A 27,010-nucleotide genomic window follows, 5' to 3' on the forward strand; every position below is an offset into this window, starting at 1 on the left:
CCATGCTGGCTGAGGAATTCTGGGAGTTGAAGTCTTAAAGTTGACAACGTTGCAACTCCTCCGCAACTGTGGCAATCCAGATCCACGTACCCCTTAGGCGGGATCCGCCCCCGCCCTTCGCAGCCAATGGAAAAGCAGCAGGCGCCTGTGGCCGCTGCGCAGGCGTACGGGCTGCTGAAAGGTTCTGAAGGCGCCATGGCGCATCCCTACGCGCCAGTGGAGGCCGCGCTCGGTCCTGACGAGAGCTTCCTTTCGCTGGCCGACATCCTTATGTCGCAGGAGCGGCTGCCGTGCCGTGCCGAGGTCGCCTGGCCGCGCTTGGCTGCCTTCCTAGCCAGGGCCGACGCGGCCGCTGCGCCCGACAAGGCGCTCCCAGAGGTGAGGGCCACCCCGCGCCGCTGCGGGCTACAGCGTTCGGCGGCCGCGCGGCGGAAGTAGCGTCTGCCCGGAAGGCGGAACCCTCGGATAGCCGCTCTCTAGGCGGCTCGGCGGCTTCCTTCAGACGGGCGATGGCGGATCTGGGCCCCGATGGCCGAGTGCGGCCGGTTGGATTGGAGTCGGCGGCGCTTAAGGCCAGGCTAGGCCGCGCCTGTCTCCAGCCGGCAGCCTCGCTTGGCAGGCGGAGTCCGGGAAAGGGCTGTCCGCAAATGCCCTCGAAGGCCTCCGCCCAAGGAAGCGGAGTGCTGGCATTGCGGTCCCCGGGCTCGGAATCGAGCTCGCTGGGTAGGAAGTTCGCGTTCCTCCCTTAACTGAAGAGCCTGTGGCCGGGGGGGGGGGTCGGCTTTCGAAGCACTCCTTGGCGTGGTAGGTTTCCCGTGGGAGGCGCTTGGCTGACCGAGGCCCGCCCCATCGCAGAAATGCCCCTGGCTTTGGGTCTTGTCTCCGCGACTTAATCGCAGCTTCTTTCCCTTGCAAGCGCTGTCACGGTTGCCTCCTTTGTTGTTGTTAGTTGCGAAGTCGTGTCCGACCCATCGTTACCCCATGGACAATGTTCCTCCAGGCCTTCCTGTCCTCTGCCATCCTCTCGAGTCCATTTAAGCTCACGCCTACTGCTTCAATGACTCCATCCAGCCACCTCGTTCTCTGCTGTCCCCTTCTTCTTTTGCCCTCAATAGTTCCCAGGATTAGGCTCTTCTCCAGGGAGTCCTTCCTTCTCATTAGGTGGCCAAAGTATTTGAGTTTCATCTTCAGGACCAGGCCTTCTAAAGAGCAGTCAGGGTTGATCTCCTCTAGGACTGCATTTGATCACCTTGCAGTCCAAGGGACTTGCAGGAGTCTTCTCCAGCACTATAGTTCAAAGGCCTCAATTCTTTGGCGCTCAGCCTTTCTTATGGTCCAACTTTCACAGCCACACATTGCAACTGGGAAAACCATAGTGTGACTATACACACTTTTCTTGGCAGGGTGATGTCTCTGCTTTTTTAATATGCTGTCTAAATTTGCCATAACTTTCCTCCCCAGGAGCAAGCGTCTTTTAATTTCTTGGCTGCAGTCCCCATCTGCGGTGATCTTGGAGCCCAGGAATATAAAATCTGTCACTACCTCCATTTCTTCCCCATCTATTTGCCAGGAACTGAGAGGGCCGGATGCCATGATCTTAATTTTCTTAATGTTGAGTTTCAAGCCAACTTTTGCACTCTCCTTCTTCACCCGCATCAAGAAGTTCTTTAGTTCCTCTTCACTTTCTGCTATTAAAGTGGTATGATTTGCATATCTGAGGTTGTTGATATTTCTCCCAGTAATCTTAAATCCAACTTTTGATTCATCTAGCTCAAATCAAATCAAATCAAAACATAAGCAGTACCAAAAAAACCCCAAAATAAAAGAACAGTTTGTTGTTGTTAGTTGCGAAGTCATGTCCAACCCATCGCAACCCTATGGACAATGTTCCTCCAGGCCTTCCTGTCCTCTACCATCCTTTGGAGTCCATTTAAGCTCACGCCTACTGCTTCAGTGACTCCATCCAGCCACCTTGTTCTCTGTCGTCCCATTTTTCTTTTCCTCAATTTTTCCCAGCATTAAGCTGTTCTCCAGTGAGTCCTTCCTTCTCATTAGGTGGCCAAAGTATTTGAGTTTCATCTTTTTTTTTATTTTTATTTTTATATGCCGCCCTTCTCCGGAGACTCAGGGTGGCTTACAATGCGTTAAGCAATAGCCTTCATACTTTTGTATATTTTATACAAAGTCAGCTTATTGCCCCCACAAACCGGGTCCTCATTTTACCCACCTTAGAAAGGATGGAAGGCTGAGCCTGGTGAGAATTGAACTCGCAGTAATTGCAGGCAGCTGGATGTTAAATGCTGCCTTAGTAGGAGGCATTAGCCTCCTACGCCACTCAGGCTCCTTGATCTTCAGGATCTGGCCTTCTAAAGAGCAGTCAGGGTTGATCTGAGGAGGACTGACTGGTTTGATCGCCTTGGACTCCTCCAAGGGACTTGCAGGAGTCTTCTCCAGCACCAGAGTTCAAAGGCCTCAATTCTTTGGCGCTCAGTCTTTCTTATGGTCCAACTTTCACAGCCATACATTGCAACCAAACTATACACACTTTTGTTAGCAGGGTGATGTCTCTGCTTTTTAGTATGTTGTCTAGATTTGCCATAGCTTTCTTCCCCTGAGCAAGCATCTTTTAATTTCTTGGTTGCAGTCCCCATCTGCCGTGATCTTGGAGCCCAGGAAAATAAAATCTGTCACTACCTCCAGTTCTTCCCCATCTATTTGCCATGAGTTGAGAGGGCTGGATGCCATGATCTTAGTTTTCTTAATGTTGAGTTTCAAGCCAACTTTTGCACTCTCCTTCTTCACCCGCCTCAAGAGGCTCTTTAGTTCCTTTTCGCTTTCTGCCATTAGAGTGGTATCATCTGCATATCTGAGATTGTTGATATTTCTCCCGGCAATCTTAATTCCAACTTTTGATTCATCTAGCCCCGCCTTTCTCATGATGTGCTCTGCATATAAGTTAAATAGGCAGGGCAACAGTATACAGCCTTGCTGGACTCCTTTCCCAATTTTGAACCACTCTCGTGTCCAGTTCTCACTGTTGCTTCTTGACCCGCATATAGGTTTCTCAAGAGACAAATAAGATGGTCTGGTACTCCCATCTCTTTAAGAACTTGCCACAATTTGTTGTGATCCACACAATCAAAGGCTTTAGCATAGTCAATGCAGCAGAAGTAGATGTTTTTCTGGAACTTCCTAGCTTTCTCCATGATCCAGGGTATGTTGACAATTTGATCTCTAGTTCCTCTGCCTTTCGAAATCTGCCTGTACTTCTGGTAGTTCTCGATCCACATATTGCTGGAGCCTAGCTTGTAGGATTTTAAGCATAACCTTACTAGCATGTGAAATGAGTGCAATGGTGCGATATTTTAGCATTGCCTTTCTTTGGAGTTGGAATGTAAACTGACCTTTTCCAATCCTGTGGCCACTGTTGAGTTTTCCAAATTTGTTGGCAAATTAAGTGTAGCCCTTTTACTATATGTCTTTTAAGATTTTGAATAGCTCAGCTGGAATACTGTCTCCTCCACTAGCTTTGTTGTTGTTTTTTTGAAAAAGTTTTTTATTTTATAGACAAATATTTAATACATCAATCATCCCTTCTGTGCAACATCTTGGCGTTTTCTCTGTGACTTCATCTTTTTTTTTTTGTTTCTTGTGTCTTCATTTTCACCTTTCTCCAAAGCTACAATATTCTAATTATACCATTTTTTTAAAATAGCTATTAATTTACTTATCTATATCTCTTTTCTAACCAATGGTAAAATTGATCCCATATCTTAAAGTATTCTGAATCCTCTCTTTCTTTAATCATCAAAGTTAATCTATTCATTTCAGCACAGTCTAAAAATTTTTTTAATCACTTCTCCTTCCAGAGGTATTTTCTCTGCTTTCCAATGTTGTGCAAAAACAATCCTTGCAGCTGTTATTACATGCATAATCAAATAAGTATTTTCTTTGCTAGTTTTTTCTGGAAGGATACCCAATAGGAACAGCTCTGGTTTCAAATCAATACATTGTTATGTCATTTCTTCCAATCATGTCTTAATTTTATTCCAATAGTTTTTAGCTTCTGATCATGTCCACCACATATGATAATAAGATCCTGGTAACTGGTGACATTTCCAACATTTAGCTGATTTATTTTTAAACATTTTTGCCAGTTTCTCAGGGGGCATATGCCATCTCTAAAACATTTTATATTGATTCTCTTTATATGCAGTGGACATTGTTTCTCCACTAGCTTTGCTGTTGCTCAGATTTCTTAAGGCCCATTTGACTTCACATTCTAGGATGTCTGGCTCGAGGTCAGTGACCACCCCATCGTAGTTCTCAGGGACGTTAAGTTCATTCTTCTGTGTAATTTTGCCACCACTTCTTAATCTCTTCTGCCTCTGTTAAATCCTTGCCATTTTGGTCCTTTATCATGCCCATCTTTGCATGAAACGTTCCCTTCATATCTCCAATTTTCTTGAAGAGATCTCTGGTCCTCCCTATTCTATTGTTTTCTTCTATTTCTTTGCACTGTTCATTTAAGAATGCATTCTTATCTCTTCTAGCTATTCTCTGGAATTCTGCATTCAACTGGGTGTATCTTTCTCTTTCTCCCTTGCCTTTCGCTTCCCTTCTTTCCTCAGCTATTTGCAAAGCTTCCTCAGACAACCCTATTGTTTTCTTACCTTTCCTTTTCTTTGCAATGGTTTTAGTTGCTACCTCTTGTACAATGTTGTCCATAGTTCTTCAGGCACTCTGTCTATCAGATCTAATTCCTTAAATCTATTGTCACCTCTATTGTATATTCATCCCTGAGTGGCCTAGTGCTTTTCTCTACTTTCTTCAATTTAAGTCTAAATTTTGCAACGAGAAGCTCATGATCTGGTTTTTACTGACTCTATAGACCTTCTCTATCTTTGGCTGCAGAGCACATAGACAATCTGATTTCTGTGTTGACTGTCTGGTGTTGACTCTCCATGTGTAGAGTCGTCTCTTGGGTTGTTGGAAAAGAGTGTTTGCTATGACCATCATATTATCTTGACAGAATTCTATCAGCCTGTGCTCTGCTTCATTTTGTACTCCAAGACCAAACTTGCCTGTTATTCTGGTTATCTTTTGGCTTCCTACTTTAGCATTCCAATCCCCCATGATGATAAGTACATCATTTTTTGGTGTTAATTCTATAAGGTGCTGTATTTCATCCTCTTCAGCACCAGTGGTTGGGGCATAGACTTGGATTACTGTGATGTTGAATGGTTTCCCTTGGATTCGAACTGAGATAATTCTATCATTTTGGGGATTGTATCCCATTATTGCTTTTCCTACTCTTTTATTGATTATGAAGGCTGCTCCATTTCTTCTGAGGGATTCTTGCCTGCGGTAGTATACCTGATGGTCATCTGAATTAAATTCACCCATTCCTGTCCATTTTAGTTTGCTGATTCCTAAGATGTCGATGTTCAGTCTTGTCATCTCTTGTTTGACCATGTCCAGCTTGCCTTGATTCATGGATCTTACATTCCAGGTTCCTATGGAGAGAAAATCTTTACAGCATCCAACTTTCCTTTCACCACCAGGTGCATCCACAGTTGAGCATCCTTTTGGCTTTGGCCCAGTCCCTTCACTCTTTCTGGCACTACTAGTACTAGCCCTCTGCTCTTCCCCAGTAGGATATTGGACACCTTCCGACCTGAGGGGCTCATCTTCCGGTGTCATATCTTTTTTCCTTTTGGTACTGTCCATGGGGTTTTCACGGCAAATGGAGTGGGTTGCCATTTCCTTCTCCAGTGGATCACATTTTGTCAGAACTCTCTGCTATGACCTGTCTGTCTTGAGTGTCCCTGCACTGCATACTCATAACTTCATTGAGCTTCGCAAGCCCCTTCGCCACGACAAGGCAGTAATCCATGAGGAGGGTTGCCTTCTAGATACTGTTTAAAGCGAGGTCCGGTTGCTGCAGATGTCTTGCAGCATCTCTATTGAATTTCTCTACTTACAGGGCTACACTGAGTAGCATTAGGGGTGTTGAGTTGTATCCTTTTGTATTTTACCTTTTGTGTTCTGTTCAATTATACAGGGTTCAAAGTTGGAAATCCCTCTCTGGTTGGTCAAAGGCTTGTATGACAAGCGGAGGATTCTTTCTGTGGAGCTACCAAAGGTTTACAAGGAGAGCTGGCGGACAGTGTTTAATGCCGATGCCAGTGTGGTTGACCTGCATAAATTGGGGCCATATTACTATGGATTTGGGACCCAGTTACTCAATTTTGACAATCCTGAAAATACTGAATTAGCTCAGTCCATACTACAGGTAAAAGGTCTGCTTATAATTCTTCATTATTATTTGAAACTTGTTATAGCCACCCATTCCAGTAGACTCTGTTTCCCTTGTAAATAAAAAAGTTAAAAACATACAGTACCACAATGACTATGAGAGCCCAGACTATGAGAGTCATAACAGTAACAAACCAGACCCCTGAGAATACATGATTTGTAACCCTAGGCCTGACAAGAAATCTAGGATGTAAGGGCTTTTTGGAACCCCAAGAGAGGGTATTGTCTATCTCTGGGTGTAGGCTGCTCCAGAGGGTGGGTGCCATGAGTGGGAAGGCATGCTTCCTCACACTTGTAAGGTGACAACATAGAGAAGACTAGAACACAGCAATTCTACCAGAAGGTACCAGAAAGAAACCAGCAGAAACATTTGGAGATAAGCCTTAGAAATCCCCCTCTATATTACACAGGATTTTATAGGTAATCAGTATCTTGAATTGCACTCAGCAGCCTACTGGCACATGATCCATGGGCATACCAAGACATGCCCATTAGTGCTCATGTTGTTGCATTTTGTAACTGATAGTTTCTGGATGTCTTCAAGGTCAACCCCATGTAAAGTGCATTGAAGTAATTCAGTCATAGGTGACCAGTACATGAGTAACTGAAGGGCCTCCATGTCAATTGGTGTACAAGATGAACCTGTGCAACGGGCATCCTGGCCACAGTTGCCACTTGCTCTTTGAACAGTAACCACAAGTTCAGAAGGACTCCCAAGTTGCACAATCTTGAATAGGGAAGTGCTACACCATCCACGACCAGCAATGGAAACATCTCTGAACCTGGGGTTGGGGTGAGGGGCAAATATCACCCAGTCTTCTCAAGATTGGGTTGTAATCTATTCCCGTGAAACAGCTTCCAAACACTGCATTTTTCAGAGCCTTTCAAAAGAAAAAGTTTGTGAATATGCCAACAGTCCATTCAATTAATGTATTACTTACCAATTCTGCACTGCACATTAGCCTAATTTGGATATAATTCTGCATTATAATTGTGTACTAACAGCCCAAGCTTAGGGTGGATTTGATTTAAATCAAGTCACTTTAAATAACGATTTAAATCACGATTTAAATCACTAATAAAAAAGCTTGATTTAAATCGAGTTGATTTAATTCATAATTTTTAAAGAGGAGCTGTCTTCACTGTCCCGCAGTGGCTCCTCCTCTGACCCACTATTGACTCACCGACAGTCTCATTCGCTTTAATGGGACAGTTGGTGATGCGGCAGTGACACAACAAGGTGAGGGACGTGACAGGTAGCAGGTAAGTGGATGCCCACTAATAGGCGCTGCCATGATGGATCTGAAATGACAGATGCTCTTTAAATGTAAGGACTCATTCTTGCTGGTAGTTAGAATCTTTTAATATTGTTATTTGCAAACAAAATGAAGGTTTCCTATTTAGCTTGCAGAGCTTGGATTCATTGAATCAGTTTACCAAAAATGTAAATATTGCAGAATATACAGCCTCTTGCTATATAACTAAGATCCATTTCATGCTGAATAAACTAAATTTATTTTTTATTTTATTTTACTTCAAATTTATATACCACCCTTCTCCCTGGGGACTCAGGGCGGTGTACAGCCAGATAAAATCACATAATACAAACATTAAGAACAGATTAAAAGGAAATATCTCAATTTGGCCCAAAATTTAAAAGACATACGAATTTAAAATCATTTAAAAGGATTTGTTAGGCCAGCCCGGCTTGTTGGAAAAGAAAAGTTTTAAGGGCACGGCGGAAGGCACGGTGGTCTTGGATTCTCCTTATCTCTGGGGGCAGCTGATTCCAGAGGGTGGGTGACCCCACAGAGAAGGCCCTCCCTCTGGGGGTCACCAGCCTGCATTGCTTGGCTGATGGCACCCCGAGGAGGCCCTCTCTGTGGGAGCGCACAGGTCGATGGGAGGTCGTCGTGGTAGAAGGCGGTCTCGAAGATAACTAGGTCCTATGCCATGGAGCGCTTTAAAGGTGGTAACCAACACCTTGAAGCGCACCCGGAAGACCACTGGGAGCCAGTGCAGCTCGCACAGGAGCGGTGTTATGCGGGAGCGCCATGCAGCTCCTGTAATTACCCGCGCGGCCGCATTCTGGACCAGTTGGAACCTCCGGGTGCTCCTCAAGGGGAGCCCCATCTAGAGAGCGTTGCAGTAGTCCAGGTGAGAGGTGATGAGGGCATGAGTGACTGTGCACACGGAATCCCGATCAAGAAAGGAGTGCAACTGGCAAATCAGGCGAACCTGACAAAAGGTCCCCTTGGCAACAGCCGTCAGATGTTCCTCCAAGGACAGCTGCGTATCCAGGAGGACGCCCAGATTGCGCGCCCTCTCCACGGGGGCCAAAGACTCGCCCCTGATAGTCAGCGATGGAGTCAGCTGACTATATCGGGATGCCGGGAACCACAGTCACTCAGTCTTGGAAGGGTTGAGCTTGAGCTTGTTCCTCCCCATCCAGATCCGTACAGCTTCCAGGCACTGGGCCATCACTTCAAGGGCATCGCTGGGGTGGCCTGGGGTGGAGATGTACAGCTGGGTGTCATCAGCGTACTGGTGGTATCTCACCCCAAAGCCACGGATGATCTCGCCCAGCGGCTTCACATAAATGTTGAACAGAAGGGGCGAGAGGACCGACCCTTGCGGCACTCCACAGATGAGAGGCCTCGAGGTCGACCTCTGCCCTCCTGTCAACACAAACTGCGACCGGTCGGAGAGAAAGGAGGAGAACCACCGTAATACGGTGCCCCCCATCCCCAACTCTTCCAACCGGTGCAGCATGATACCATGGTCGATGGTATCAAAAGCCGCTGAGAGATCTAATAGGACTAGAACAGAGGAGCAACCCCTGTCCCGAGCCCTCCAGAGATCATCCACCAACGCGACCAATGCTGTTTCCGTGCTGTGCCCAGGCCTGAAACCCGACTGGAATGGGTCTAGATAGGACGTTTCCTCCAGGAATTGTGGGAACTGTCGTGCGACCACACTCTCAACAACCTTCGCCACAAAGCGAAGGTTGGAGACAGGACGGTTAGCCAATACTGCCGGATCCAGGGAGGGCTTCTTGAGGAGAGGCCTCATCACTGCCTCTTTCAAGGTAGCGGGGAAGTGACCCTCACTCAACGAAGCGTTGATAATTCCCTGGAGCCAGCCTCGTGAGACCTCCCGGGAAGCCAGTACTAACCAGGAGGGACACGGGTCCAGTAAACGTGGTCGCATTAAGTCTCCCCAAAATCCTGTCCACGTCATCCGGAGTCACAGAGTCAAACTCTTCCCAGATAACATTCTCAAGACTATTCCTCGTCATCCTGCCCGGATCTACCCAGTCAGAGTCCAAATCCCGCCGGATCTGAGCGATTTTGTCATACAGATATCATCCGAAATCCTCAGCCCTGCCCTCCAGAGGGTCCTCCCGCACTCCCGGTTGAAGCAGGGAGCAGGTCACTCTGAACAGGGCCGCCGGACAATTCTCTGATGACGCTAATAAGAGCAGAAAAGTAATTGGACTTCGCCGCTTTTATCGCCACTAGGTAGGTCTTAATATGCGACCTTACCAGTGTTCGATCAGATTCGGTGAGACTGGCCCTCCAACCACTCTCCAGGCGTCTTTTCCGGCGCTTCATCTCCCTCAGCTCCTCAGTGAACCAAGGAGCCGCGAGGGATCGGCACCGGGTCAGAGGCCGCAAAGGCACGACTCGATCTAAGGCTCCGCTAGCGGCCCGATCCCAGGCCGCCACCAGGTCCCCGACCGAGTCATGTGCTAGAACCTCAGGGAATGGCCCAAGCTCCATCTGGAATCTATCAGAATCCATCAGGCGCCTGGGGCGGACCCATCTTGTAGGCTCCGCCTCCCTGCGGCGGGGGGCAGCGGTTCAAAGATATAGGCGAAGAAGCGAGTGGTCAGACCATGACAAGGGTTCCATGTCTATATCCCCTATAACAAGGCCACTCAACCACTGGCCAGAGACAAAAATCAAGTCCAGAGTGTGACCCCCCCTGTGGGTGGGGCCATGAACTAACTGGGTCAGGTCCATGGCCATCATGGAAGCCATGAACTCCCGGGCCATCTCAGACGTCTCACCAACGGATGGCAGGTTGAAATCACCCATGACCATGAGCCTGGGTGTATCAACTGCCATCGTGGCTATCATGTCGAGTAGCTCGGGCAGGGCCGTTGCCATGCGGCAGGGAGCCAGGTACGTGAGCAACAGGCCCATCTGAGCCCCATGACCCCATCTCACAAAGAGGGTTTCACATCCGGCAATCTGTGGCACAGTGGTTTCCCTCGAACCAAGATCTTCTTTAATAATAACCGCCACCCCCCCGCCCCTCCCCTGGCCCCTCGGCTGATGAAATGCTCTGAAGCCCGGTGGGCATATCTCAACCAGGGGGACCCCTCCCTCCGGGCCCAACCAAGTCTTGGTAATAGCTGCCAGGTCTGCTCCCCCCTCCTGTATAAGATCATAAATGAGGGGGGCCTTATTAACCATGGACCTGGCATTGCATAACATCAGCCAGAGGCCCAGGTCCTGAGTATCTAAGCCACCTAGTATCTGAGTGGAGTCTTGGGGACCGGGGCGCGCAATTGCTCTCAAACAGCGAGTGCACGCCCCCAACACATGATATGGTCCCCTATTCCCGCCATATCTGCCCCTCCCATTCACCGTGCTGATGGAAAATTCCTCTTCCGGATGGTCCTCCAGCCCCTCCCCGATCCCTTGACTTGCACCCTCCAGATCGTCCCCCTGTGCCGGGCTCGGCTCTGACCTTAGTGGGTTCGTTCCCCCAAACCCCTTGGTCTTCCTCCCGGTTCCCCTTAAAAAATCATTATTTCCATCCCTCCTCCCGGGTCCCCTTAAAAATTTCATTAAGAATTTGCGTAGAAAACCCCTCAACCCCCTCTTCGCTGCATGCCATCTCTCGGGGTTCCAAAACCCGTCATCGAGATAGGCCCTCGATAACGTGGAGGGCCAGGCCCGCGAGAGGGGGGAGTCTCGCAGTGCGAAGAGATCAGCGGATTATATAAATTATTAATATATCTTAAATAGAAAACTATCTTTAGATAGATTTTTACTCCAAAAGCATTTTATTAAAATAAATTTGATAAAAATTTTAAAAAATCTGATTGAAAAAAAAAATCCGATTGAAATAAAACCTGATTATTTTTTTTAAATCATTGATTTTTATCCACCCTGCTTAGGGTTCCTGTTCTCCTTTCTCTGTATAGATAAGAAAACACAATCAATTTTCATTTTAAAGATTGGACTGAAAAAATACTTGAGATACATTGGTACTTCTTGTGCAATATAGATTTTATTTATTAACCCTTAATATGTAGATGATAGTTAATTAAGTAGCATTATATTTCCTTGCAGGATCCAATCTAAGTTGGTCACCAGGATCAGACATTTAGTCTTTCAAACTTTCGGACTCATGATCGGGCCCATCCTTAGGGAACTTCTCTCTAGCAGATTGTGTGTGTTTTGGGCTATTCTTTTTTTTTTTTTTTTTTGAAAAAAGTTTTTTATTTTTATTTCTTATGCACATATTGTAAATGTACATTCCTTTATCCATAATTAATCATAATTATTCTTAAGTTTTCGCGGGTGTGTGTATGTAAAAAGTTAAAATCTCGGGTATTTTCCCGTGTCATTATAAATTTGTTAGTTAAAATGTTTAAAATCCTGGCTAAGATATATATATACACATACATATTTTTTCTAATGAAAGCATAAAAATAAGACCTTTTAATTACATTGGGGTTGCTCTTCTACCCTCTCTTTTCCCTCTTTTCACAACAAATCTCTTTCCCCTCCCTCCCTCCACTCCTCTTCTACTTTCTTCCTCCTCCTCTCCTCTCCTCTCCCCTACTTCCTCTTCCTCTCCCCCACTCCTCCCCTCTTTTCCCCCTTCTCGCCTTCTCTCCTGCTCTTGTCCCCTATCCTTTCTTTCTCTCCTTCCCCTTTCTTCCATTACTCTCTCTCCTTCTCCTCCTCTAACCCTCTACTCTTCTCTCCTTTCTTTCTCCTTTGTTGTGCAATATTTCCCTTATTTGATATACAAGCAACTCCAATTTTCTAATAATATATACTTACTTTTCAATTTCTTTCCCATTTTACCCAATCTAAAATTTCATAATTGTACATTTATATTTATAATCTTCTTTCTTCCCCCCCCATCCCCCTTTTCCATTTACTCTGGTGTCATCTCAGTTTCTATTTCTTTTTTGTCTTATCCCTCATTTAACTTTCTATTATCTATATTGTTTATCAATCAACTTTTATTCATGTTTCTTTTCTATCCATACATAGAATCTTTCCCATGCCTTGAAATACACCAATTCCTCTTTATCTTTTGCTAGTTTTTCTGGTGGCATATGCCATCTATAAAACATTTTATATACATCTTTTTTATATGCAGTTGCCATAGTCAGTTTATAATTCCTTTCCCATAGTTGTTGCCATTTCTCTAATTCTGTTGCATAACCAAAGTTTTTCACCCATGTTATAATTGTCTCTCTTACTTCTTCATTTTCTAATCTAATCTGCAATAGATAATTATACAACCTTTTAATCATTTTTTCATCCTTTCCAATCATCATCTGATCCAACTCTGATTCCCCCAAATTAAAACCATATTGTTTCAAATCTTTATCATACCTTGATTTTATCTGCACTTGTGTATACCAATCAATCTCAATCCCTTGTTTTTCTAAATCTTGTTTCTGTTTTAGTTCTCCCTTCTCTCTTAAAATGTCCTTATATCTAACACTATTGTCCATGTTTATCATATTTGGGGAAAAAAAATCTTGGTAGTACATTTTGATTAGTGCTATTCTTCCCATTAACAATAGTTGTAGAATTTTCCATTTTTCCAAGTCTTATTTCAATTTGATTTCTCAGCTTATAGTAGTTATCTTCCTTCACTGTGATACATCTTGAGGTTAATTGGATGCCCAAGTATTTCAACTTTCTTCACTATTTGAATATCTAACCTCCGTTAATTGCTTTTTTTTGTTTTTCTCTCATATTTTTAACTATAATTTTTGTTTTATTTTTATTTATTTTCAATCCAGTTACTTCTCCATACTCCTCTATTTTCTTCATTAGCTTTGGGCCCGTTTCTGTTGGTGCCTCCATAATAAATACTAAATCATCCGGAAATGCTTGTAGCTTGTATTCTTCTCTTTTAATTTTCATTCCTTTTATTTCTTTATCTTGCCTTATTTTTCTGTTTAAAATTTCTAGCGTCAAGATAACAGTGGAGATAACAGACATCCTTGTCTAGTTCCTTTTCTGATATCTACTTTCTCTGTCATTTCACCATTTATTATTATCTTTGCCGATTGGTCTTTATATATAGTCTTAACCATAATAATGAATCTATCATCAAAGTCTATCTTTTGTAATTTTATAGTCATAAATTGCCAATTCACATTGTCAAATGCTTTCTGTGCATCTAAAAATAACAATGCCATTTGTTTCTCTGAATGTACCTCATAATATTCCAATGTATCCAATATAATTCGTATATCGTCTCTAATTTGCCTTTTAGGCAAAAAATCATTTTGGTCTGAATGTATGAGTTCATTTAGTAACCTTTTCAATCTTTCCACCATAATTGATGCAAAAATTTTGTAATCTGCATTTAATAGTTAAATTGGTCTATAAACACAAAAGTGTTTTGGGCTATTCTGTGTGTGGTATTTATATGATGCCTGTTGTGTGTGGCTTTTTAGATGTTGATTAGGGTGTTGATGGCTGGCTATTGACTGTTGGCTGTTGTTTCCTTGGGCTGCTAAGCCCTCCCCTTTTAAGTACCGTATTTTTCAGAGTATAAGACACCAGAGTATAAGACGCAGCTTAGTTTTTAGGGAGGAAAATAGGAAAAAAATTTTTGCCTACCAGGTATTCATCTGGCTAGCTCCTTAGTCTGGTCAGCTTCAGCACATTAGTTTGTGCTTCTAAAGCACAACCGATCTTTGGAGAGAGAAGCAATAAGAAAAGCAGGCAAACCACGGAGATCGCTTCACTAGCTAGTGCCTTGTTAGAGCTAAAAAAAGCTTCACAGCTGAGAGTCGGAGGGAGCAGGCAAAAGCATGATCACTTCACGGAAAAAAGCTTACCACGGAGATCACTAGCGCCTTGTTAGGGCTGAAAAATAGCTTTGAAAAAGCTACATTCAGAATTTAAGAGGCACCCAAATTTTCAGCCTCTTTTAGGAGGAAAAAAAGTGTGTCTTATACTCCGAAAAATACGGTACTTGACAGGCTGGTGGTAAATCAGCACTCCTGCTGTCTGATGAGGGCTCCCATTTCCCAGGCTTCAATTACTTCCCCTGCTGTTTTTTTACCCTGCTGGTAAAAAAGTCTTGGTAGCTGCAAAATTTAATGTATGTCATTGTTCGTTGCAATGTGAGCTACAAATGAGTTTGAGTCTCCTCATCTGACCTCGTTGGAATGAACAAGGACATACTCTCGGCTTTCCAGTCCACGTCTATGCGAACTCCGAAACAGTCAAAGCCAGCTCACCGAGTTTGGATGATCAGTGCTTGGTTTTAATTCGCTATACACGGGAATCAGGAAAAGACGAGTATTCTCCATACAAAGTCGGCGCTGAGAGCAACTGCAGCTCAGCGCAATTTAAACAAGCTGCGCTGCCCGTGCCCCACCCTCGTAGCACATCTCAGTTGTTTGGAGTTATCGGCAGCCGCTTCCTGCTTGTTCTAGCCAGGATACAGGATCACGATGCTCCCAAAGCCATGATGATGTTGATCCGTTCTCCACGCCTCCCCTCTTCTCGCACTCCTTCTACCACCACCAATAGTCCACTTGTGACCCGCCGCCACCACCAAAACCTAGCCACCCAGTGCACATCCCCTCTTGGCATCGTTGCAGGAGCGTTGTGTGTGTGAACGGTCTTGTGGCGAGCCATGGCTGGGCTCAATAGGCGCCCTCTACCAGGAGTGCACCTGCAAGGAATAGACAACAAAACATTAGCCTCAGTCATCTGGGGTTATTTTCGGTTTCTGCGGGTAAGTCCTATGAAACCGTTGGATCAACCGTGGGGCTTGGACATCATCTTTGTTAACCCATGACGCCTCTTCATAAGGGTACCCTTTCCATTTGACTAGATATTTCAACCGTCCCCTTGTCACTTTAGAATCTTGTATCCTCTATTTCGTACTCATTTCTAAGTACGTACCAGTTCTCATTAACTGGTCCAGGAGGACTTGTTGACGCCACTTGGCCAACTGGTTTCAGTAAACTGCTATGAAAGACTGGATGTATTCGTTGCAGCAATGGAGGGAGTTTTAACATGACAGTAACCGGATTAATGACATTGGTGATCATGAATGGTCCCAAATACTTAGGCCCTAGTTTCTTACATGGGATCCTGAGCTTAATATATCTGGTAGATAAAAACACTCGATCACCCACATGAAACAGTTTGGTTTCTGTTCTCCTTTTATCAGCCTGCACCTTGTATTCATCCGCAGCCTTCATTAATGATTGTTTTAACGTGTGGCCAAACTTTTCGGATTCTCTCAGCCCAGTCAGCAGGAGACAGTTGGTCCGGGGTACTTGTTTCTAATTCGGGGATTGCAGGGAAGTCTTTACCTGTCACTACATGGAACGGTGTAAAGCCAGTACTCCTATGTACAGCATTGTTGTATGCCACTTCAGCAAACATTAAGAGACTAGACCAGTCAGTTTGCTGATATCACACATAGCTCCTTAAGTAATAATAATAATAACTTTTATTTGTGGTCACAGACCAAAATACAAATATAGTTGCAAAATAATGTGGGGAAAGTAACATCATAAACAGTTGGCTACTAGAAGCCTTGGCTAAGAGGAATTACAGCGTTCTTCTCTAATAGTTACAGCTCTTAAAAAAAATTTAGAAACTTGAAAAATAATGTGTGAGGAGCCATCCCCTAAACAATATAAGGTCAAATTACTAGCATTGGATCCAGAGAGATCTGTTTCTAGGAGAGACAGTAATTTAGTCCTGCCTGCGTTATACATAGGGCAGTATAAAAGAACATGCTCCACAGTTTCAACCTCGGCTCTATCACAGGGGCATAACCGCTCACTTATCGGGAGCCTCTTAAATCGTCCGTCCAGCAATGCTGAGGGCAAGACGTTGAAAAGAGCAAGGGAGAAACTCTTCTATACTTAGGGATGGTTAAAGTGTAAAAATATGAGGCCGTCCTCAGTCCATAATTGTTAAATTGGCTGAAATTCAGAGGAGAGCAGGTTTTATTAGCTCTAGCTTTTAGATATTGCAAGTCTATGTCCACAAGCCGTTGGACAACCCTAAATTGGGCGTCCTTAAGGCCATAGTCTCCCAAGGCATCCTCCGAGAAACCTAGCAGGTGGAATTTCTTCGTCAGCTCCCTCTCCCATCGAGAAGTATAGGAGTCAGCTAACACCAGGGAGAGGTAGCTACCAGGGACTGCCAAAAAGAGCGCCCGAAACCACCATTTAAAGGTGTTAATCCACGCCATGCATTCGACTGATCGAATGTTCAATTCCAGGTACATCGAAACAAAGTCAACACAGGGAGAGAGACCCAAAAGTTTCCTAAAAAAACCAGCCTGAGTTCTTTCAATACACTCCTTGAAGCCCTGTATCCATATAGGAATTCCGTAAAGAGTTTGGGCCAGGGTTTTGGCTTTGTAAATACGCAGAGCAGAAGGAATAAATTGGCCTCCTTGGATATAGAAAAATCTTAGAATCTGCTGATGGCTACAGGAGGCTGAATTCAGCACCTGAGTTCAATGTCTAGTCCAAGCACCGATGTTCTGAAAATGGATACCAAAATACTTAAAATGGAGAACCTGCTTAACAGCATTACCTTTAATAGCCCAGTTGTATAGCTTCCGGGCTCTAGAGAACACCAATATTTTTGATTTGTCATAATGGACAAGTGGTTCTCAGCGCAGTAGGATCCAAATGCAGAAAGTAGCCTTTTCAGACCAAGCCTTGACAATGATAGGAGGACCGCATCGTCAGCATAAAGGAGAAGCGGGATCTTCGTAGTTGACAACTTTGGGGCGTGGGACTCAGTACGTCCAATGTAAGAGGCCAAGTCAGATAAGAATAAGTTAAACAGAAGAGGAGCCAGGACACAGCCCTGCCTAACTCTGCTCTTTATCGGGATAGGATTTGAGAGTTCTCCCTGCAAACCGCGCCTGACCTGGCTAAAAGTCTGATTATGTAGGGATCTAATTAAGAACAGAAGACGTCTATCAATGGAACTTTTGAGCAATTTTGACCACAACAATTCCCTTGAGATTAAATCAACGCTGCTTTAGATCAATAAAAGCAGTAAAAAGTTTACCACCTGGTATGGTGGCGTATTTATCAACCAGGTGTGCTAGGACAAAGCAGTGGTCCAATGTGGCACAGCCCGCTTTAAACCCAATCTGTTCAGAACCAATGATGTTGGATTCCTCGACCCAGGTGAGTCTGCGTTGGAGATATTTGGCATACAATTTTCCAATGATGGAGAGCAGACTTATAGGACGATAATCGGCTGGGTTGTTCCTATTTCCTCGTTTAAAAACAGGAACAATGATTGCTAGACTCCAGGAGGTAGGGATCCTACCAGAGGTATTAATATGGGTGAAGAGTGTTGCTAAAATAGGAATCCACCACTTGGGATTAGATTTTAACAAATCGGGGTATAGCATCAGGGCCAGGGGTTTTGCCTGACTTGAGTTCAGAGATAAACTCATTAATCTCAGCGTGAGTCACGGGATGCCAATCCGGAATTGCAGGGGGCAGTTGTGGTCCAAGTCTGGTCGTGACTGTTGAAGCCTGGAAGATTGACCCAAAATGGTTTTCCCAATCTCTGTTGGAGATACAACAGAGAGGGAGTTCTTGATGATCTGCAACGTTGTTTAATTGCTACTATCTCTCTCCTTCAGCAGATTGGGCTCTGGTTTCGTCCTCAGATCGGGCCCTGGGACCTTCTAGGAACATGCCCACGTTAGTTAATTCCCGAGCATGCTCACTGTGGAGATCGGCTAACCAATCTGCCGCCTCCCCCCGCAACACTGTTGTTACGGCTACCACCATCACCCACTGCGAAGGGTAGAACTGATCATAGAGGTCAAAATGACTAATGACTAAGAAACAATGCTATCCTATCAGGACTCCCATCAAAAGAGGCTTGGATGGGTGGTGGGGCCTAGAAAGGCGGTTGTTGAGGCCATGAGCCAACAGGCCAAACAGGTACCGCTCACGTCCTCTGGTGATATCCCTGCCTCCAGCGGCTACTCGATGAGACTCTGACTGTGTCCTCATAGGTGGGGGCCTAGTATCAATCACCTCGTAACTCTGCTAGACCCCTGACCAGGACCACCCACTGCCTCCCCGGCGGTCTGCATCGAAAACCCAATAGGGTTTTCTATACCCTTAAACTGGCAAAGATTCTGGTTTCTTCTCAATTTCAGGCTGGTAACTTGAAAACATGCATCAGAATCCAACCCACTGCCGGTCCCTCTCCGGGTGTTTGAGGAGTCAACCTCGGTACCCAGGGTTGTCATGAAGGCGCATCCCTAAAGCTGGCTTTCCCGAACTGTTCTCTAAGCGCCTCCGTTCTCTAAGCGCCTCCAGAACCCGCAGAATAACTCCAGTCCTGATCTTCCTCTTCTGTCCAGCGTCTCTCCCTCTATCCTTGGAATGCCACTGGTCCAATAGGTGGTGCGGTTCTATCCCGAGTCTCCTCAGGCCCTGTTATTGCGGAGCTGTGCCACCAATGACCCGAAGTAGATTGTGTTATCCACTTCTCTGTCTCCCCTTGGTGTTCTACTGGAGGGTCTGCAGTCGGGAGTTTCCTTTCCTTAGGTTGCACTACTAAAACCTCGCTTTCTTTGGGTGTCACAGCCACAACTCTGCATCTTCCTCCTTAGCCTCCAGGATCTCAGGCACGCCTGAATCTGTCCTCTCAGTCATATCGTACTCACGGCTGCTGTAAACAGGTTGAGTTTAAGGGAGAGCGCTGACTTTGTCTCGGCTTTCCAATCCATGTCTATGCGAACTCCGAAACAGTCAAAGCCAGCTCACCGGGTTTGGATGATCAGTGCTTAGTTTTAATTCGCTATACACGGGAATCAGGAAAAGAGTATTCTCCATACAGAGTCAGCGCTGAGAGCAACCACAGCTCAGCACAATTTAAATAAGCCAAGCTGCCCGCGCCCCACCCTCGTAGCACGTCTCAGCTGTTCGGAGTTATCGGCAGCCGCTTCCTGCTTGTTCTAGCCAGGATGTGGGATCACGACGCTCCCGAAGCCATGATGATGTTGATCCGTCGTCCATGCCTCCCCTCTTCTCGCACTTGTTCTACCACCACCAATAGTCCACTTATGACCCGCTGCCACCACCACCAAAACCTAGCCACCCGGTGCACATCCCCTCTTGGTATCGTTGTAGGAGTGTTGTGTGTGTGAACGGTCTTGTGGTGAGCCATGGCTGGGCTCGACACATACATTCAAATTTGCAGTTATTGAGCTGTGTTGGCACAGTGGTTAGGATGCAGTACTGAAACCTACGTCTGCTGACTGCCAGCAGTTCAATTCTCACTGGCTCAAGGTTGACTCAGCCTTCCATCCTTCCAAGGTTAATAAAATGAGGACCCAGATTGTTGGGGACAATATGCTGAGACTCTAAACCACTTAGAGAGGGCTGTAATGCACTGTGAAATGGTATATGTCTAAGTGCTATTGCTATTGCTACTAAGTTTGTTGGATAAGTGAGCACAAATACAGTGATTGAAGCCTAGGAAACAGGCCCCTCATCAGTCAACAGGACTGCTGATTTACCACCAGCTTATCAAGTTCTTAGGAGGTGAGGGCTTGGTAGCACAAGTAAACTACCAGCCATCAACACCCCAATCAACATCTAAAGAACCACACACAGCAGGCATTATGTAAATACCACACAGAGAATAGCCCAAAACACACACTCTGCTAGAGAGACGTTCCCTGAGGATAGGCTCCAGCAGGAGTTCAAAAGCTCAAAAGACAACCTCTGGTACCAGTGACCCAGCCAGACTGGATCTTGCAACATTATTCTTGGACATGTAGATTTGCCTTCATGTTATATTTTCTTATCCAAAGAAAAACTATTTTAAAAATTTTTTACCAGAATATTTATATTAAAAATGTTAAAAGTATTTTTATTGGGGTATATACATTTGTTTATTACATTTTACTACTGGAGGCTGATATTTATGCTATTAAGCAAAAGGTGCAATAATCAAAAGGCATTATTCTAATGGCTTTTGGTAATAAGGAATGACTATCGAGAGAGGCAACCCCAAATATAAGCAGAGAAAAATAGCCATAATTTTCAGCAGTGATACTTAACAAAACTCAGTTTAGCAGATTTAAATGTAATGGACATAATCTATTTTAAAGCTCATTTGTCATTTTATACAGTATATGCATGTATGAAATTAAAGTTGCCTTTTAAGCCTGCATAAAAATATTAAAGCCCTATTTGGGATTTAACAAAAATTCTGTTTCAATGGACACAAGTTTGATAGTTATTGGATCCAAGTTATAGAAATTTGGAAAATACAAAATGGTAGCAAAATGCCATTTCCTTATCTTGCTGCAGCCATCTAGCAGTTGCCCAGATAGCAACTTCTATTAGAGCCATCTAAAATATTATTTTGATGCTCATTATTGCGATTGTAAAACTTCCCATTTTAGAAAGGCTTTGAACTGATCCTTGGGATAGGAGTGGAGTGGTTATGATTGTAGACTTAGTTCAGCAATGATATCAATGCTGAGTGAGATCCATGTAATCCATCTCAAGGACACACAGATCTTTCATTTCATTCTGACAGCCTTTCAATGTGAATTGGGAATATCTGGCCTTCCAACTGCTGCTGTGTTGCAGTTCCCAAAGCCCTGCCTAGTATGGTAATGCTGAATGCTAGGATGCCTGGAGCAAGGCGAAGAGTTTTTGGATTACGGCTATGTTGGACTTATTCCTAATGTTAAACAACACTGCCTAGTTTTACTGGGAATTGAAATTTTAAGACCCCTGTGAGGCACTGAGTTGCCTGTCCCTGATCTGGTGTTGCTCCATCTTTCCATTCCCAGGTTAACAATTTTGTGATTAAAATGTAGCCTGGCACAGAAACAGATGTTTTGTATCTATCCCAGAATCAGGTGGTCGCTGAAAAGTCTCTAAGTGTGAGTGATTGCGTTTCTTGCAGAAGTTACCAGTCTTTTCCTTGTGAGAATCCAAGCCAATGTTTTCCATGCTAAATAGGTCTATTTCTGTTGGTAGACATTTATTGGCCGTTTTCGTCACATCATGGACTCTTCCCAGAATACTTTCAATGAGGACACGTCTGCGTTGGTGGCTCGGCTGGATGAGTTGGAGCGGGCCTTATTTCAGACTGGCCAGAAGAGACTCCAGGACTTCCAGTGCTGGGAAATGGGTCAGGCCTCCCAGATCACAGTATCTAGCCTCATCCAGAATTACAAAAAGAGAAAATTCACTGACGTGGACAGCTGAGATCACAAAGTCTGGGTGAGGCCTTGTAGGAAACACTTGTGGATTTTGTGGATACTTGGGTTCAGGCACAGAAGAACCAATGTTCACGTATCCAATTAAAATTATTTCCAGTAATTTGAGGTTGGATGCAAAAGAATGTTCTGGCTCTGAATGAATAGATTCAGCAGCAGCAACAGATTGCTTTGGGAAATAACATTTCAATGTTTCTATTTGATTTTTGTTTTAATAATTTAAAGAAGGTCTTTGGAAATGCAAGGAATAATTAGCTATTGTCCAGCAAGTTTTCTGTAGCAATAATTGAAATAGCTATCCTTTTTTAGTCCCAGTTTCCTGTTACTTGCCTTTCTGAGGACCATCAGAACAGGTACAAGGAGTGGAGCCTGTGTCTTCGCGCTCACAAAGATGATTAGAAATGCAACCTTCTTAAAAGAAAAGTCTCCGAGCTGCAGTTCTGTGACTACATCCAGGGTCTGAGGGCAAACTGTTCTCCCTGTTAAAAGAGCTGCCTCTTGGGGTTTAATAGAGTTATTTGTCAATGCCATCATCATCATCACTAAATTTATATGTTGCTAGACTCCCAGCCATTTTGGGCAGTTGACCCTTGTTAAAAATACTTAAAAATAAAAGTCAAAACAAAACTCAAAGAAACACAGCATCAGACAAAATGATGATTGTAAAGACAATAAACCCAGAGAGGAGCAGCAAAGAAGAAAGGGAGGTTGGTTATCCTTGCCAATGGCCAGTCTTTAAGGCTCTTGAAAATAGCGGCAGTGTGGGAGCCATTCAAATTCTGGGGGGAACTTCATTCCAGGGTTGCCACAGAGAAAGTGCACTTTCAGGCACCAGAAAATGGCATTGTTTAATTGATGGAAACTGGAGTGTGCCAATCCTGTTAGAACCAGCTAGGTAGATTCTGTGGGAAACTGGTGGTTCCTCAAGAGAGGCCCCAAATCATGTATAGATCCATGGAACATGGGCTTGAGATGAAATATTTATAAACTTGAGTCTGAGCCAAGGAGCACCCGTTAATCCTGTCTGACAGATAATAGATCACATAATAGACCATGTGAAAAGTGTATGGAACATTTTCTTTTAAAGACTTATTAAATATGAAAAAAAACAAGTCAATTGTTTTTTTGTGTATCAACCTACTCCAAAACTGCAAGTTAGTGGAATAACAGAATAACAGAGTTGGAAGAGACCTTGAAGTTCCTCTAGTCCGATACTAGACTAGACTAGACCAGACCAGACAAATCGTTGTCCAATCTCTTCTTCAAAGCCTCCAGTGATGGAGCACCCACAACTTCTGAAGGCAAGCTGTTCCACTGGTTAATTCTACTCACTGTTAGGAAATTTCTCCTTAATTTCAGGTTGCTTCTCTCCTTGATTAGTTTCCATCCATTGCTTCTAGTCCTGTCTTCTGGTGCTTTGGAGAATAGGTTGGCCCCCTCTTCTTAGTGGCAGCCCCCCAAATATTGGAAGACTGCTATCATGTTGCCTCTAGTCCTCCTTTTCACTAGATTAGATATAACCCAATTCCTGCAACCATTGTTCATATGCTTTGGTCTCCAGTTCCCTAATCATCTCTGTTGTTCTTTTCTGCACTCTCCAGAGTCTCAACATCTTTCTTATATTGTGGCGACCAAAACTAGATGCAAGTGTGGTCTTACCAAGGTATTACAAAGAGGTATTATAAAGACTTATAAAGGATTATAAAAACTTACAACATCTCATATAAAATTTGAAACAATTAAGAACATAACTGAATGGAGTTCCACGCTGGAGGCTGCTGCTGGATTGATGGCAAACTACCTCCCCATCCCTTGCTCTCTGCTCTCCACCTGTCCATCTTTCTGTTATCATATTGACATATTCTTGTGTTCGTTTTCATCGTTTATTTTATTCTGATATTTTACTTCTGTTTACACTCCTTTCATTTTCTTCCTTTTTATTTTTGTAAGCTACCTAGAGTAGCCCCACAGTGAGATAAGTGGCAATAAATAATCATAAACATAGATGCCAGACAAAAACAGCCATAAGAGTAATTTTTACTCTCTCAGTATTTCAATCAGTTTAATTTTACCCTGCTCTACATCCTAGGGAAAAAAACTTTCTAGCGGATGCCCTGTCTAGACTACTACAATACAACAGGGCCAGACCTGAAATTGTCTGACCGGTCATTCTGTCAAACCAATTTGCAGCAGCAGTAATCACAAGGGGTCAGGGGAAAGCCGAATTGAAGTGCTAATCCAGGAGTCCTCAAAAATTTTTAAATGGGGCCAATTCACAGTCCCTCAGACTGTTGGGGGGGGGGGCGGACTATAATTTGAAAAAACATGAACACATTCCTATGCACATTGCACATATCTTATTTGTAGTTCAAAAAAACATGAAATAATAATACAATATTTAAAGTGAACAATTTTAATCATAAACCTACTAGTATTTCAATGAGAAGTGTGGACCTGCTTTTGGCTGATGAGATAGTCAATGTCCAGTTCCATATTTGTCACTGTCAGTCGTAACAAGTGATGCAAGTGTTCATCAGTTAGTCTGGATCTGGTTGGAGATTTCAGATGTTTAATTTGGGAAAAAGTCTGTTCACAGACATAGGTGCTGCCAAAGATGGTTACCATTTTGAGTGCATAGTTCCTGAGATGAAGATATGTCTCAGAGGGGAGAGATCAGTGGTGGGTTGCTCCCGGTTCGCACCAGTTCACAAGAACCGGTAGTAAATATTTGTAGTTCGGAGAACTGGTAATAACATTGGCTGGCCATGCTCCTGAACCGGTCCCCGGCCTGGTCGCCATTCGCTTACCCCACCCACCTCATCAGAGACTTTTTTTTTTACTTTTAAAAGCATTTTTTTCTACAACCTCTTCGGCTGAAAAAATGCTTTTAAAAGTAAAAAAAAAAAAAGCCTCTGATGATTGCGCGGCTCAGCTGGGATCATCAGAGGCTTTTAAAAGCATTTTTTCTGCAACCTCTTTGGCCGAAGAGGTTGTAGAAAAAAAAAGCCTTTAAAAGCCACTGGCGATCCCAGCTGAGTTGCCTGATCGTCAGAGGCTCCTGAAAGCATTTTTTTCTGCAACCTCTTAAGGTTGTAGAAAAGATGCTTTTAAAAGTAAAAAAACAAAGAAAAAAAGTTGGCCACGCCTACCCAGTCACATTACCCACCACCACCAAGCCACGCCCACAAAATAAGCCACACCCACACAACCAGTAGTAAAAAAATTTAGAACCCACCCCTGGGAGAGATGCATAGAAATTAGTAAGGCTGCTTGACTTGACTTGTCTTTCAGAGGGTCACAATTCTGTCATTTGGCCAATTCCATTCGGTAAATCGGATCAACAATTTCAATGTCAACAGAAACTGTGTTCCGGAAAAGCAGTATGTCCTTTTCATGTACAAGGAGCTTTTTAAATCTCATTTGAAACTCCCTTTGCAACATTTCCAGTGAATCCACACATTTTTTGTTTGGGAATGCAACTATTGGTTTTTCAGCCAACAGCTTTTGAGAAGTAGGGAGATGGCAGTTTTCTTTCTTCACTTGTTTAATTGAGGAGGTCCAATTTTACTTCAAATGCCTTCACATCACAGATGAGCTTCCCCTTTCCTTGAAGTTGCACATTGAAACTGTTGATTAGTTCTATTACATCTGTCAGAAAGGCAAGGTGCCATTTCCATTCTTCATCTTTGAGTACTTCTTTGTTTTTTGAAAGCAGAAAAGCAGAAATTGTGGAAGTAAGTCATAAAAACATTTCAAAACTCCCTCGATTCAGCCAACGGACTTCTGTGCGGTACAAAATATCTTCATAGGCAACATTTAGCTGAGATAGAAATTCTTGAAACTGATTTAGTGCATGTGCCCTAATGAAGTTAACACAAGACACCAGAGTCCCATTTCAGTGATTTACAACACAGTGCTTGTTGGTGGATGAGGCAGTGTATGGCTATTGGAAGTGAGTGATTGTGTTTGTCCATCTCAATGCATGCAATCACTCCTTTCATACACCCTACCATTTTAGGAGCACCATCAGTTGTCACACTGGCTAGTTTAGCCCATTCCAGCTCCAAATCATTCACAGTTTGGCGAACTTTTTTGATCATATTTAATGTACTATTGTATTATATTTATTGATAATTTGCACATAATAAAGGCACATATCCTGATTAATAATAAAAATAAAAATACGCCTTAGCAAAATGGAAATATGAGTTAGTTGCCGATGCTGGCTGCAGACGCTCCCGGTAGGCTTGCTTTTAATGAAACTCTATCAGCTTTTTAGTTTCTTTCTCCCACATATTTCCCCTGTGAAATAATTTAAACAATTTAAACAATTCTGAAAATAGAAGATAGCAAAGAAGTGGGAGTGGAAGATAAGCCGCTGTTTGGAAAGGTGATTGGTTTTTACCTCTGTGGTGCCTCGGCTGAGACCATCATTAAGGCCTACTTTAACTACGATTGCCGAGGGAGGATAAATTGTTGCGATATTTAACTTCGCTGAGAGATACTGGATCAATTATCTACCAAAATGGTAAAGAAAAGTAAGAGGCAGAGATCTTACTCTCTCTCCCCAAAATCTATGACAGAGTTTAACTACTCCAACCCTCTTAAACAGCTTAAATTGGATGACTTTATGGAGAGGTGTAATCCAGAACCCCAATCCGAACTTCGAACTTTGTCTCTGTCGACTGTATCATTGGGAGAGGGAGATACAGAAAGGGAGCTTTTTTCCCAGATTTCAGATTTAAACTCGCCTGCTAGAACGGGTGATTTTTTCAAGCTTTATCCCCTCTCCTACTTCTAGCTGTTTAAGAGAAGTTCCGGCATATTCAGACCTCAGAGAGATGGTCTGTACTCAGAGCATGTTAACCACATACAGTAGATTCAATATATGACTTACTGATATCGATCAAAAGAGACATCGAGAGGATCTTTCAATTTTTAAATAACCCTCACCCTGCAGCTAAGGAAGGTGAGACTGCACACCTTCCTGATGCGCGGAGAGAGCGGAAGGGTTTAAGATCTCAGTCCAAACAACAAAGCATTGCAAGTACTGATGTCAGCCCTCATCAAGGAAGAAGGTTGTTAAAGAAACAAATTGCTTTAAGGATAAGGAAAATCCCATGTAATAGAGGACGATGGACTTCAA

The 27,010-nt window shown here is 43.8% G+C and overlaps 1 protein-coding gene and 1 pseudogene across 2 annotated transcripts; one reads left to right on the forward strand and one right to left on the reverse strand.

The window, feature by feature from the left end:
* The first annotated feature begins 117 nt into the window (after positions 1 to 117).
* On the forward strand, positions 118 to 23,885 carry GINS3 (GINS complex subunit 3). 2 transcript variants are annotated; one of them, XM_034425683.3, is made up of 4 exons: positions 152 to 378; positions 6,065 to 6,295; positions 21,623 to 21,868; positions 23,466 to 23,885. In XM_034425683.3, exons 1-3 carry the CDS (start codon positions 196 to 198, stop codon positions 21,851 to 21,853), a joined length of 645 nt encoding a protein of 214 aa, XP_034281574.3. In that variant the 5' UTR covers positions 152 to 195; the 3' UTR covers positions 21,854 to 21,868; positions 23,466 to 23,885. The 2 variants fall into 2 exon arrangements, with proteins under 2 accessions (XP_034281573.2, XP_034281574.3); XM_034425682.3 differs by lacking the exon at positions 23,466 to 23,885 and having other exon boundaries at positions 118 to 378; positions 21,623 to 22,048.
* Positions 6,605 to 10,820, reverse strand: LOC148112320 (uncharacterized; annotated as a pseudogene).
* Positions 23,886 to 27,010: the final 3,125 nt, after the last annotated feature.

The sequence above is a fragment of the Pantherophis guttatus genome, chromosome 11, assembly GCF_059756535.1.
Source record: "Pantherophis guttatus breed Tessera chromosome 11, ASM5975653v1, whole genome shotgun sequence".
Classification (NCBI taxonomy): Eukaryota; Metazoa; Chordata; class Lepidosauria; order Squamata; family Colubridae; genus Pantherophis; species Pantherophis guttatus.

Excerpts from the sequence above, each read along its gene's own strand:
- GINS3 (XM_034425682.3), top strand. The coding sequence starts at position 127 with ATGGAAAAGCAGCAGGCGCCTGTGGCCGCTGCGCAGGCGTACGGGCTG. Across the intron at positions 379-6,064 it reads CCGACAAGGCGCTCCCAGAG|GGTTCAAAGTTGGAAATCCC; the intron begins GTGAGGGCCACC and ends TCAATTATACAG. Across the intron at positions 6,296-21,622 it reads TAGCTCAGTCCATACTACAG|ACATTTATTGGCCGTTTTCG; the intron begins GTAAAAGGTCTG and ends TTCTGTTGGTAG.